This window comes from Leptinotarsa decemlineata, unplaced genomic scaffold, assembly GCF_025532065.1.
Source record: "Leptinotarsa decemlineata unplaced genomic scaffold, Ldec_3_MD MMD2_tig00026282_RagTag_RagTag, whole genome shotgun sequence".
NCBI lineage: Eukaryota > Metazoa > Arthropoda > Insecta > Coleoptera > Chrysomelidae > Leptinotarsa > Leptinotarsa decemlineata.
In genome coordinates this window covers 2,349,805-2,363,661 of record NW_027412668.1, presented here as the reverse complement: position 1 = coordinate 2,363,661, position 13,857 = coordinate 2,349,805, and the positions used below count along the sequence as shown (strand labels likewise).

General features: G+C 33.4%; 1 protein-coding gene across 1 annotated transcript; it reads left to right on the top strand.

Annotated features, from left to right (window-relative positions):
• The first annotated feature begins 539 nt into the window (after nt 1-539).
• Nucleotides 540-5,848, top strand: eve (homeobox protein even-skipped). Its single transcript, XM_023174452.2, has 3 exons — nt 540-776; nt 2,713-2,930; nt 4,496-5,848. The coding sequence occupies exons 1-3, from the start codon at nt 644-646 to the stop codon at nt 4,958-4,960; spliced, it is 816 nt and encodes a 271-aa protein (XP_023030220.2). The 5' UTR covers nt 540-643; the 3' UTR covers nt 4,961-5,848.
• Nucleotides 5,849-13,857: the final 8,009 nt, after the last annotated feature.

The window sequence follows — 13,857 nt, the reverse complement described above, 5'->3', positions numbered from 1 at the left end:
ACAACGTATTCATGCATTAATTTCATTATCCCAAATTTCAATTTTTTGGATTGACCCCTTCAAAAAATAAAAGGGGGGACATTAAATGCACTGTATAGGTATATGTAGGTATGCATGTATTTTATTTCCTGTGTGAGATTCTAAAGGATTTAATAAACATCATTATTATTATCACCAGTACTACCTAAACAATGATAGGTACTAATAGAAATTCCCTCTTCTACAAAACACAGCATACCAACTTAATACAATAAAGATACAAATAAACTCAATAAAACCCCGAAATACGACAAAGCCGGCGTTGAAACATAAAATTAAGTCGCTAAAACATGTTAGAACCAATAAAAATGTAATCAATAGCTAAACGCGGTGGCTCTGTATTATTACGATCAATACGGTATACTTCCTAATAGAACCCGACATTCACTAAACTGTTTGTTAGGACCGGTGTAGCCAATCGCCGATCGAATCCAGTTCGACCAACCAGGATTACCGTAGCCCCGCCCCCTGGAAATTGTGTAAATACAGTGGGTGAGAAGGAAACCACTTCAGTCAGTAGAGTCGTTAGAGAAGATAATCATATCTTCCGAATTAGTTGTGTGCGACAACTGAGTGTGCCAAGTTTTGTGTTGTGATTTCGTTGATGAACAGCCAAGTTAGTTACAAGATGTATCAAGCCGAGACAAATAATCCTGTTGTTTTGGAGGTGAATCCGCCGCATTACGGCTTGCATCACGGACAACCCAGTCCACCGCATTCCCCTACAATGTTCAACAGTGAGTTTCAGTTTTGATAAATTCAAATATTACTATAAATGATGTAAACAAATTTGGGTAATGCAAATCTGAGAGGTACCTAAACTGGACTAAAAGAAAATCGATTATTTCAAATCAAATCACCGCCGCAAACATTTTTTGGCTAAATTTCCAGTCTCAAAAATACTAGATTTGTTGAATTATGACTTTGAACTTTCGATAGATATACAAAGGTACCTGAATAATTTACCTTATTCCTGGAAATGATAAACTTTGTACTTAGGTAATCTTATGTATAGGATTAACTGAAGATTAATCATATTTTATTCGTTATTTAGGTACTTCCTATTAATCTCTATTGATATTCCTACATGTTATGTGGTTTTTCATACAACTTATAGTTTTTTTTGGTTTTCAACAAATCAGTTGTTCTTGCTGAGTTTTTGTTCAACTGTTTTTACGGGCCTGTTGATGGTTTCTTCGATTCAACATGTCCTTGAATTTGAGATGCTTCCACACAAGAAATATTCTTTTTCTTCTGAGTAATATATACCTACCGAAATATCTCAAATCAAATCTTTTGAGTTATTGTTTATTTACTAGAAGCTAACAAAAAATGTTTGTACGTTTTTCTTACGCATTTATTAGTTGAAAATAATGCCAATACCGAAGATTATTGTCTGATGTTGCTTGTAGAATATTTAATAGTTACAAATGGAATATCTGACGAAAATTTTTATAATAAAATCACCAAAACCCCTCGACGAGGGGTTTCTAAAACAAATTCAGCATCGTCAGGATATGACCATTGGTATAGCTAACCCCTATTTGCATTGGCCTGAAGATGCTAACGAAACCTGTTCACTTCAGGTTCAAGACGTAAGAATACCTATAATAGGACGCAATGTTACAGTTTTTTTCGGCATTTTATCCGGCATTTTATAATTGAAATTTGATTTTTTTAAAATCAGTATCTTGATTTACAAGTTTTCTTTAATAAAATGATACCTGCTTGTCAAAACCGAAGCCCAAACCCCAAAATTTGTGGGCATTTTCAAAAATATGCCTATACCGGGTGACGAAAATTGAATTGCCAGACTATATTGCTGTTTTGGTAACGGTTGGCGAAAAATACGAAATATTCAATTTGCCTTTTGCATACATATTAATGAAAAACTAAATTTCACAAATGGGAACCAATCGGGGAATCGAACCTGAGTCTCCTATTCTCTGGATATGCGTATCAACCATCGTATTACATTACAGACGCTAATTATTCGTCTTGTATTTTTTCAATACCTTTAATCATAAAATATATGTATCTATATACAAAAATATATCTACAATTTATCTTATAAACATCTTATATACATTGTATTAGCCAACAAATGTACTTGCAATGGGATTTTGTTGATAAATACAAGTTGAAATCGTCCGTTTTTCATTTGTCTGCTCTGCATGATATCTTCATTATACAAATAATTCGCCGCCCGGTATATTTACACATGAAGATTTTAATCTGGTGAATTGCTCGCTTAGATACTTCTCAATGATTCCATTCCCAGTGGACTGGACATTAACTTTAATGGAAATTCAGAATTCACTTCAGTCACATCAAAAGACTAGACTTCTCTTCTTTTTTCAAGGGATTAAAACGGCTCCTTTGTATGGGTAATTAAAAAAAGAGTTGTAGCATTTATATCACACGAAAAATTTGAGTTTTCAATCTCGAATACCACGAAAAATGTCGAAATTAGAAAAATTTTTCGGTACGTTTTTCTGTGTCCTCTTCTTCTCCCCGAGAATCCGTTATTAGCGTTTCCTTGCAATCGTCCACTTGTTCTTGCGCCGCCGTATGCCTCTCAAACCACTCCACAGTCTAGACACCCCCATTAACGATGCTAATAGTCCTCAAGTTTCTATTTCCTGCCCGCTCTAAGCCTACTTATTTTTGCAGATCGTACTAGTCCGCCGAATCAAGACATGATCCACATCGCCAATGCCAATACAAGTCCATCCTCAATCAACGATCCAAGCATAAGAAGATACAGGACGGCTTTCACCAGGGAGCAACTTTCCAGGCTGGAAGCAGAGTTCAACAAGGAAAGTTATGTTTCCAGGCCGAGGAGGCAAGAACTAGCGAACGAGCTGAACCTGCCTGAGAGTACGATAAAGGTGAGTACGGGGTTTTGAAGTTATAGTCCGGGGATCAAGGGCAAAATATTTCGAAAGCGGAAATTTTCTTATAAGCGCTCGAGTTTTTGTCTCAGAGTCAATTTTTGCCTAGGGAGTGAGATCATAAAAGTCGACATAGATTGTGTGTTGAGTTTTTTAAATATTGCGATTATCTACCAGATTTTCGAGTCTTCAATCTCTCTGAATGTTTCTACACAATAAAATTACTCGAGAGCCTTTCTTATGGACAACTATTTCCTTGGCTGATACCACGACGGACACTCTCCAAGAGGTAGTTGTTTTCATGTAGACATTTGCCAGATTCTTTCGCTGACGAACGTTGATAGAGGAGAGATACTTTTTGAGTTTAAATTCAGAATAGTTGCCTATAAATAATTTTCTAACATTTCAAAAATATGATTTTGAAGCTACATGAACTTTTCGAATGAAGGAAATTATCGAATATATTTTGCGAAACTTGAAACATATTATGAAAGATGCTGTTGGAAATGATGAATCAGAAGTTTGGTTGATTTTAATAGCCCGGATTTTAGTCTTTCTAATGATCTTATTTGATATAACATTGGTCTTTGGTGCAAAAACTAATTCAGAGTTTGTTCTACATAAAGATGACATTGAATATATTAAAAAAAAAATACTAAAAAGGTCACATACGTCACACATTCATTTCAAATAATATTTGAGTGGAGAGTTTTGGTTAGATTATTTTCTTTACCCTTGGGAAGTTTTTTTTTATATATTTAGTGATGGTGGTGATACAGTCAAATCATGTTTGAATTCAATTCTTTTAAAAACATCAACTGAGGTTTTTTGTGCAGCATATTTTTTATTTCATCGAATATTTGTTCCAATCTGAAGACCTGATAAGGAAATCTACTTCTGAGTAATAATTCATAATTTTTAATAAGTCAAAATAGACCAAACTTCAAACTTGTTCATTTCTAGAAAATATCGGCTGCGACAGTGAAAATTATTACGTACACACGTATATGAAAAATCCTGCCCTTGCTTGTTGACATTTGCCTGTTGAGACAGAAACCGACTATAATCGAGCGTCATTTTAAGATCCATCAAAGCGTTTATGATCGAAATCCCTCGGAGATATATCAATTAGCACATTACTCTTTCAAACGAAACGCTAATACAGCTTTTAAGCCATCAAAGCGACCGCGTCACCGCTAATTCCAGCGCTATAAAAACGCTCTCAAGAACTCATCGAAATAGTAGTCTAATGGACAGATAAGTCGGTATCATGTGTTTTACAATGTGCTAACTACTTCAAGTCGGCGTATTCAATGAAGCCGAGCATTGTCCCCGGTTTACAGAAGAAATTAACGTCAGCCACCGGCACCAGGGGAGCCAGAGTTTATTAATATTTAGCCGGGTCTCTCTGTTTTCCACTTCGGATAGTTTGATTGGTGTTCTTTCTAATTTTAAAGGGCCGTACATGACTTACGGTTTCAAAACCTTTCTACTTTCGAATTTTGCTCCAGTAACGTCTTAACATTGAACAGCCATCTCAAAAACTCTTTTTATTGTTGCAGGTTTGGTTCCAGAACCGGAGAATGAAAGACAAGCGGCAGCGCCATACCCTGGTGTGGCCCTACGCCGCCGTGTATTCAGATCCAGCCTTTGCAGCCTCTCTCCTCCACGTGGCGGCATCCTCGCTACCGCTACACTACCCCCCCGCCCCAGGGTTGTACCCCTCAGCGTACCCGCGCTATCAGCCCTACCACGGCTTCGGCCTGCCCGCTCCGGGGATTCCCTTGCAGCAGCCTTGGCACCAGGCCATATCGCAACCACAGAACCTGAACCTGAATCTTCCTCCCTTCGAGTGGAACCCCATGTACCATGCCCAGCAGCAGAGGGTATCCCCAAATTCTTCTGTCAACTCAGAGATCAGTATCAGCCCTCCAATTCACGAAAGGGCTTTAAACGTGGCGGATAGTCTCTCGCAGACTGTTGTGGGGAGGCCCAAGCTGTTCCAGCCGTACAAGTCGGAGGCGTAATTGTTCTGTTGGGCAGGGGGGGGACGTTTTTTAATGCCAAAGATAAGTTTAAGTGGTTGGGGAGTTTCGATTGCTTGTTATTGAATTTTATTCGGCTGGGACCGAGATAGACTTTGAAGGAGCTCTTCTGATGATGAGATTGGTGAATGTTGATTTCACCACTGGATCTTCATTGTGTTCTGGAACATAACCTTTAAAAATGCAGAAAGAATCCAAATTGAGCAACCTGCAATTCATGATCAGTTGAAATTTTAGTTTCAGACCGTTTTTATGAGTATGTAGGCTGGCATTTTCGCGATAAGTTTGCACTGACGTCATAAGATAGCTGATTGAAGGTTTCTTAGGTATATAAATCGTCATAGGATGGTCTCGATTTCCTTGTTATGGTTTGATACTGTTAAACATATACGCTACATATATTTTATGAAAAAATACAAAACAAGTCATTATTTTTCACCATATATGAGTGACATCAGTGCCAACTTATCCTGAAATATATTGTATGTTGATTTCAATGTGAACGAAGTTACAAGATTCGGGTTATGGCTCGACCCGATGACTTTGAAATTATTAAAAATTGTTTAAAAGGTCTTGACAGTCGATGTTGAAGGAACATAAACATTTGGTTCATACATTTGAGAATTTTAACTTTGTGAGAGGAATTTGTAGAAGTATGTTAGAATTGAATGTTTTTAATATGAAGATATTTGATACTAAATCTGATTATCAATTGCAAAAATATTGTTTGCTGTCCAGGAAAAGTTCCGTAACAATCAATTGTTGTTTTCAAGCCTTAGTGATATATTGTATATAATTGTTTATGATTGTGTATTTTAAATTATTTGTACATACCGTTGATATTCAGATTAAATATACCGACTAGAGAAAGCTGTTTTTCATTTTTACTTTTTTATTCAGCTTGCCGTTTGTTTGTTTGTTTGGGTCAAATTTAATAGGTAATTGAAGTTTGACCCCTTCCTATTGACAGATTCATCTGATCACAAGATCCTTTTTTTTTGGAACACAAAAGTGACGCATTGTTATTTTTGTTTTTTTGGTAGTATTTAAAAAAATATATCTTAAAAATTAATGTGTTCAAAACAAATTGTTTAATTAATGAATAAAGAAAATATAATTTAAAAGAAGTTTTCTTTCAGAATATAAAAGAGAAATGAAAATTATGATTTAAAAAAAGTATTCCTTATTATTCATATTCAGTAGCAAAAAAATTGTTAGTCAACAAATGCGTTTTTAAGCAATACTTTTTTTTCACTGATAAAAATCCCTTCAAAAAAATTTCAAATATATAGACAATACTTTTTTTTAAACAAATAGAGCTAAAAATTATGAAAAATAATTTTTATGTAACTCATTGGTTTAATTGATTTTTCACTTTTAACGTCTCTAATAACGAATGTACCAATTTCGAAAAAAATTACAGAAGTAATAGGGGGACAAAAGACCTTTCAAATGATGTATCACTCGACCCCCATGTCATTAAAAAAATACGGGGGTAGTTGTTGACCGCAGAAGGGTGAAGTTGCGGGAATGATTTCCATATCAGAAGTAGTCCACCTAGAAATAATATTGACGTGTTTTCTGACTTACAGGGGGGTCAAGTTTTCGTTGTAACGCCCTGTATAACCTATTTTACGGTAAATCTATTTTTCGAATTATGAATAAAAATAAGTTGACAGAGAATTGTTCCTTGAGTTTATTAGCCTAATTATCTAACAAACTAAAAATAAACTAGAAATTGTGTTTATTTTAGTAAAGTTTTTGTTAGATGAGTAGCGGATGAACTTAAAAAAAAATTGAAAGAAAAAATAGAAAAGTGATGAGAGAAAACATTTTCAACCCCAAATAAGAGAGATATATCAGAAATTCCAAAATTGTGATGGATTATGCTGATTTGTTATTGTAAATATTGCAGGCAATATCTTCTAGATTATCTACCTACTGTCTGTTTGAAGACAGAAGTTGAGAAACTTGTGCGAGCTGAGGACTAACGAGGTCTTACCTTTTAACGTGCGATTCCTACAGTTCATTATAATTTCTAGTAACTATGCATTCAATTATCTATCAATTATCGGTTGTGATTTTATCCATTTTCTCTCAAATAATTCATTTCTAATTAGAAAGTACGTATCATTTGCAATATCACTTATTTGAAAGGAATAATTGAGGTTCCCGTTTTCTACTGGTAAATGTGCTTCCTGATTAAGTTTGGTAGTTAGTCTAATCAACAAGTTCAAAAACATGAAAAATAGAGATAAAGGTCCTGAAAATATGGGCAATACCTCATTCGATTCGAAATCACCTCTAGAAAAATGTTCTTGAAGGATTTTGGTGCAGGTAAAACATTGCAATTGCTATTAACAAAATAAGATAAAAAAATGTTACGGCATGCGTGCGCTGCCGCGCATACATGATTAAAAAAAATCCTAATTTTAATTGTTTGAAATCGATTTATTTATATTTCGATTGTTTAAATAATTAGTTAGGAAATAATTTTGCTTTTAAAAATCATAATTTACACTTTTGAATAGTTTGACAAACATTTTTTTATTTACTATTTAATTGTTTATTAGTTCAACAACTTGTTGTAAACAAATATTGACCAAGGTTTTTTTTTCTGAAGCAGAAAAAAATTATAAAAACAGCTAGGTATATTTAAAAAAGTGCAATAAATTTATTATAATACTTATTATAATAAAAAAAATTTTTTGTCAAACTATTTAAAAGTGTAAATTACGATTTTCAAAAGCAAAATTATTTCTTAACTAATTATTTGAATAATCGAAATATAATAGAATCGATTATCTCTAGACAACGAAATAGAAAAAAAAATTCTGAAACATTGAATTTCTCTATTTGTTTAAAATAATATAATAAACAAATTACATAAAAAATTCATATCCTATGTTAATAACTGTCATTGTTCAATGTGAAAACAGACATAGCTAAATATCAATTTATAGGCCAATTATTTATACCTTTTATCCCATTATTTATGCCAACGGAGATTGGGAAAAAATTTGTTTGATTCAATTGAATACCTTTTTGAAAAATGGTGATGAAACTTTTTTTTCTACGGGATTCGATTCATTCAAGTGTTAAGAAGATACTAGATTCTTTTCAAATTTTCAAAATGACATTTAATGTTATAAAAAAATTATTTTTTTTGATAAACTCTCTTTACCGGCAGCGCGCGCATACTGTAACAGCCGCGGGAGCCCTATTTTCAAAGTCAAATTAAAATTATAAATAATGGAGATAGAATTTCGGGAGTCGGGACTTTTTTATCGGAAATTTTCTCCTCTTTAACGAGCTTTTTTTAAAATTGCCTAAATATTAATATTTTTTGAGTTATTAACGAAAAACTAAATACCATTTTTTTATTATTTTATTAATAACAATTGCAATTTTTTACCTGCACCAAAATCCTTCAAAATATTTTTCTAGAGGTGATTCCGATCGAATGAGCTATTGCTCATATTTTTAGGACCATTATCTCTATTTTTCATGTTTTTGAACTTGTTGATTAGACTAAGTGAACATTTACCATATCTCTTTTTCGTTCGCACATTTCAGAGACACATCTAGATTTGTCCCTGTGACAACTGAATCTGCAGATGGTATATTTCTTCAAAGACTTTTGGTTGTCTATATAGGTTCTCAACTTCCATAGAAGTTCCTATCTCTGCCATTAATGTTAATTTGCACTTAGATTAACTCAATAATGAAAAGAATTATATTTTTGCAACCCACCCAGCTTAGCATTAGGCATCTGAAAATTATCCTAGTAAATTATTTTTAAATGAACGCCTATTTAATAGATAATTGATCAAATCCCAATCCGATTAGTGAATATTATTAAAAATTATTAATATTTCCCAGAAACACAAAAGATTATTTGACAATATTTTGATGTTCCTTCTTAGAAGTTTAAATAATGATGATGGTTTTGCAACTTTCCTCTTCACACAGATTTCAGGAGCGGATCCAGGAATTTTTTGAGGAGGGCGCACTTGAGATAAATTTTTCACTATGAATAAATAAAATTAAGATTTGGGAAGTTTTTGGCTTTCTACTACTCCATCCTGATACGAAAAAACTGGGAATCTTCCAAAGAAAGGAAGGAAGAATCGATTTCAAAAGAAGTCACGCTATACATAAATTATGAAAAATTACAATATTATGGGTGAGAGGAGCTTCGTTAACACTTATCAAATCGTACCTCACAAATAGATATCAAGCTGTTTCTTGCAATTTTTCCATTTCTAGCTTCAAACCTGTAGTACATGGAGTCCCTCAAGGATCTATCCTTAGGCCCTTACCTTTTATCATCTACGTAAATGATTTCTGCAATTTTATGGCGCCAAATAAAACAATTCTTTATGCTGATGATACCACCTTAATCTACAGTGGAAATAGTATCAACAAACTAACTGAAATATCGGAAGACATTGAAAATAAAGCTAATACTTGGTTTCTAACAAATATTTTGAAATTAGATACCAATAAGACACAACGTCTTCAATTCTCTACTGTAGGCTCCTCACATGATAGCGTGAAATTGCTTGGCATAACACTTGACAATACTTTATCTTGACATCAACATACAAATCAGCTTAGGAGCAAGTTATCCAGCACTATTTATGTTCTACGACAACTTAAAAATATTACCAGCTTCGATATATTAAAAATTACTTACTATTCGCTTTTTCATTCTCACATTGGTTATGGGATTGTTCTTGGGAGACTCACCTGGCTCTCTCAATATCTTTAGGTTACAAAAACGAGCCATTCGAATATTGGCAGATGTAGGTTTTCGGGAACCGTGTCAGCCAATTTTCAAAAAACTAGGTATCATGCCTGTACCAACGTTATTCATTTTTCATGTTCTGCTAGAAATCCACAGAATTGCGAGTACCTTACCTAAACGTTCTAATATTCATCAGTACCGTACGAGAAACGCTGAAAAGATCTGTACAAATCGATATCGCCTAGCTAAATCACAAAAAAAATCTTTGGATTACAACTTATATACCTGTTTACCAGTCAAGCTGAAAGATCTTAGTATGAATAAATTCAAACAATCCATTAAACAACTAGGTACTATTGGAGGGCTGCTTTTACTCTGTCTCTGATAGAAAATATGAATGATTCATGATTTTTTTATGTCTTACAAAACAAAAATCTGCGTGGTCTTGATACGGGACTAGTACAGTGACGTCATTAGGACGAGGCTATGGAAAATACTGTCAATAACATTTAATTAATAATAACAATATCATAGTATTGATATTAGTGATTGCTGGAGTTCACTAGCAGTAATTAAGGAAATTTATGGTTTCAATGAAGGGTTATTTTGTTATCCCGAAAAAATATTAAGTTTCTTGTTTTTTGAAAGACATTTTTTTTTGTGGAAGACTACATCATTTTCCTTTCATTTATTAAGTGTATGAATCTCCCTAATAGCGCCATAATGTAAGAAATGACTTACCAAAATCTTCCACCATCTCCCGGTCTATGAAGTTAATTATTTTTTGGTGGGAAGCAGGAAACCAAAATGTTTTTCTCAAAAGTCGTTTCAATCCCAGTCTCATCATCATTTTTTCATCCAAAATATTCTTCGGTGACTTTTATTGGGCCTATTCCAGACAAACGGTATTTCATAGTTTTTTTTTCTACCTACTCGTCTTCCATCCTAATCTTTTTAGTGGCAATTCAAGACGAGTAGAACCGCAATTTTTTTGCAAATTCAGGCAACGTTACCTAGATATGGTGCAAAAATTCTTTTGTCATGATGACCTAACGGAACGTCAGGCCATGCTAAATTGCCTATAATTGAGTTATAGTGGCTTTGCATAAATTTTAACGGCACCTTATGGCTTCAGGATTAGGTAAATTTGGGCAAATAAAAAATGTCATCATAATAGTAAAAATTTTGCAATTTTATTGCCTAGCATTGGAGCCCAACTACAGAGTTGTATAATAATTATAATGTAATCAGTGTTTATGTTTATTTTGCCCCTCATTCTCAAGAATTTACCTGCTAAAAATTAAAATCGACGACGGAAAAATCGCGTAAGTTAACACACCATTACCGATTAACAAGGAGTATCGAGTGATCATGTTTAAAGTGAAAAGGGGATACCAAGGAGATATCAATGGTTTAAAAAACTTTTTTTTTTCAAATGAATACCAATTGTTATTGATGGAAAACTATATTTTTTAGTGAGACACCCCCCCCAATATTCCTACATATTTCAATAGAGCCCTAAATTACTTTTCCACAAATGTAGCACACTTGATGTTTTGCTAGAGTCATCTTTGAAATACAGAGCTTTTAGGTTTTTTTTCATGTAGACTTTGAAACTAAGATCAAGTAGGGTTTAGACGATGCGGTGATAAAACAAAAGGCAAATCTTTACTGATAGCTCTCAAATTTTTATTCAAGCATTAAAGAACGCTCTGGAGAAGTAGAAAAAAACCTTTCTTTCTCAAGAGATGAGTGCGACTTTTAAGTTTATTGTGCATAAGACAAGTTTTTCGCAAATATACAGTGCTATTCAAATTCGTTTCTGTACATGGGGATCTCGTAAAAGATAAGAGAGAGTGTCGGTTAAATTATGACAAAATTGCGTATTTTAGAGACCTATTCAATGATGTAAAGAAATCGAATATAGCTCTTTTGGTGCTAGAGATATACAGGAAAAACCAAAAATCCCAAATTATTTTTTTGCCTATATCTTCTTGATTCGCAGACATATTGACAATCTGTTCAAATTTTGCTATTGGCACTTGATGTGGGCTATCATAATATGTCCATGAATCTTTTATACAGGGTGTCATCTGACTTGGGCCACTCCCATCTTTAAATTTTTAAACACGGACCTGTATTTTTTGTTGTAGTTTTTGGATCGTAAACATTCACTTCATACTGAAAACTCAAATTTTATTTCATATTTCGGGATGTTATATATATTCTGAGAGCCCACATCAAGTGCAAATGCAAAATGAAGACAGATTTCCAATATGTCTGCGAATAATAAGATATAGGTATAGGTATAGGTTGTTCCTGTATATCTCCAGAACCAAAAGAGCTATATACGATTTCTTTACATCATTGAATAGGTCTCTAAAATACATAACTTTGCCACAATTTAACCGACACTCTATCTCTTATCGTTTACGAGATTCCCATATACAGAAACGAATTTGAATAGCCCTGTATGAGTAATAACTTTCTAGTATCTGTAAAAATATAAGATTCAGAACTAAGTATCTGTTTATTATGAAGAAATAATAACCTTTGCGTGATGAGAAATTATACTTTTTTTGGAAGAAAGTAGTTCTAGCTACTGGAGTCAGTTTTTAAATATTTAAATATATAAATATTTTTATTCATTTCTGCACCCAACTAAGCAATGAAAAATACCTAAAACTACGCAAGTTTTTATGTAATTTTCGTATTGGAATCTCAATGATGTGTGGATTTTACTTTATGAAATTACACAAAAAACGTAAATTCACAAATGAAATTTAATGTAGAGGGTCTAATTTTAAAACTACATTGTAAATGTTCACAATTCAGATGTAAGTTTCAGTTTGATGTGTAATTTTACTTTCTCCTTCTGAAGGTCCATTGAATCCTAAAATTCTCATAACATGCCTTCCTTTAAATGTCTATCAACTGGAGAAATTGATTTCTACGTCTCAATTTCCTGAATAGAATTCAAATAGGAATGCTTTTAAAAAATGTGAACATCAGCAGAACTTTTTTCAATGATAATAAAATATTCAACTAAATTAATAACAGTATGAGTCTTAGTTTAATTCTTTTTTTTGAAAATGTGAAAACTGTTGCTTCTTTTAATTTTTTCAAGTAATATTTGGTATGAATAACCTGCGAACCGAGATATGTTTCTCCATCCTATGGTTTGTCAAATCCTGGTAGATTTAAATTAAGTACGAGTGAATGATTAGTTCTAATTTTATGGTTCCTTTTTTCACATTTTTGCTTCTTTGAATACGGCCTCAGCTGGGTGAGTTCTTTTTCTATTCAATATAATTTTAGTGTCCATTTCTGTATGACATTTAGATTCCGGAGATGTTCCATGAAGTTATTAGAGTTTATTCTTGCATCACAGTTGATTGGCTCTGCTTCTGGCTTCACTTGTTTGCCAAATCCCCCCCTCCCCCAACTGTATTGTACTGTCACAAATACAAGTTCCAAAAATCCGATAATATATCAATATAGCATGAAGTATGTAAACTGACCACCCCGTGACTAAAGTGATTAGTTCCAATGGTAACAAATATCACCCCAAACTGACCAGAAATGTGGTTTATTTTGAGTATAAAGCCATTGTCGCCGGTCAACCACCTCCTGTTTTCCAAGGCCTGAACTCTGCTAATGGTTTTGGTTTATTGACGGACAATAAAGCAAATGAAACAATTTTTGAGGAAATTCGTACCGAACCCTTAACATTTACCGCTATAAGGATATAATAATGGCGGTAAAGAGTATTTTTAGAGCTTCGAAATTTGCCTAACATCATAAATAGAGGTAGAAGGAACAAATCTCAGTTATCACGAAAACCAATCCTTTTTTCGCTGAACAATTACCAACGATCTCAACCATACTTCAAAAGAGATATCCAAAATATTGTTATACAATAAATTACATCATCAAATTAAGGCATTGTTCATCATAACAAACCAAAACTGAGAAATGGTGTCTTATTTATGATGAATTTTCATTAGAAACTCATTTGATATCACTTTTGGTGGAATTGGAAATTTCCTAACAAAACTCCATCTGCGTGTTATCTGAGTCTTCTGTTTATTTTAGAAATGAAGTAGGTACGTCGAGTATTGAGCATTTA

Bases quoted from the DNA above. Each gene is read 5' to 3' on its own strand.
- eve (XM_023174452.2), top strand. From the start codon at position 644: ATGAACAGCCAAGTTAGTTACAAGATGTATCAAGCCGAGACAAATAAT. The intron at 777-2,712 runs GTGAGTTTCAGT...TTATTTTTGCAG, and splicing joins TTCCCCTACAATGTTCAACA to ATCGTACTAGTCCGCCGAAT. The intron at 2,931-4,495 runs GTGAGTACGGGG...TTATTGTTGCAG, and splicing joins TGCCTGAGAGTACGATAAAG to GTTTGGTTCCAGAACCGGAG.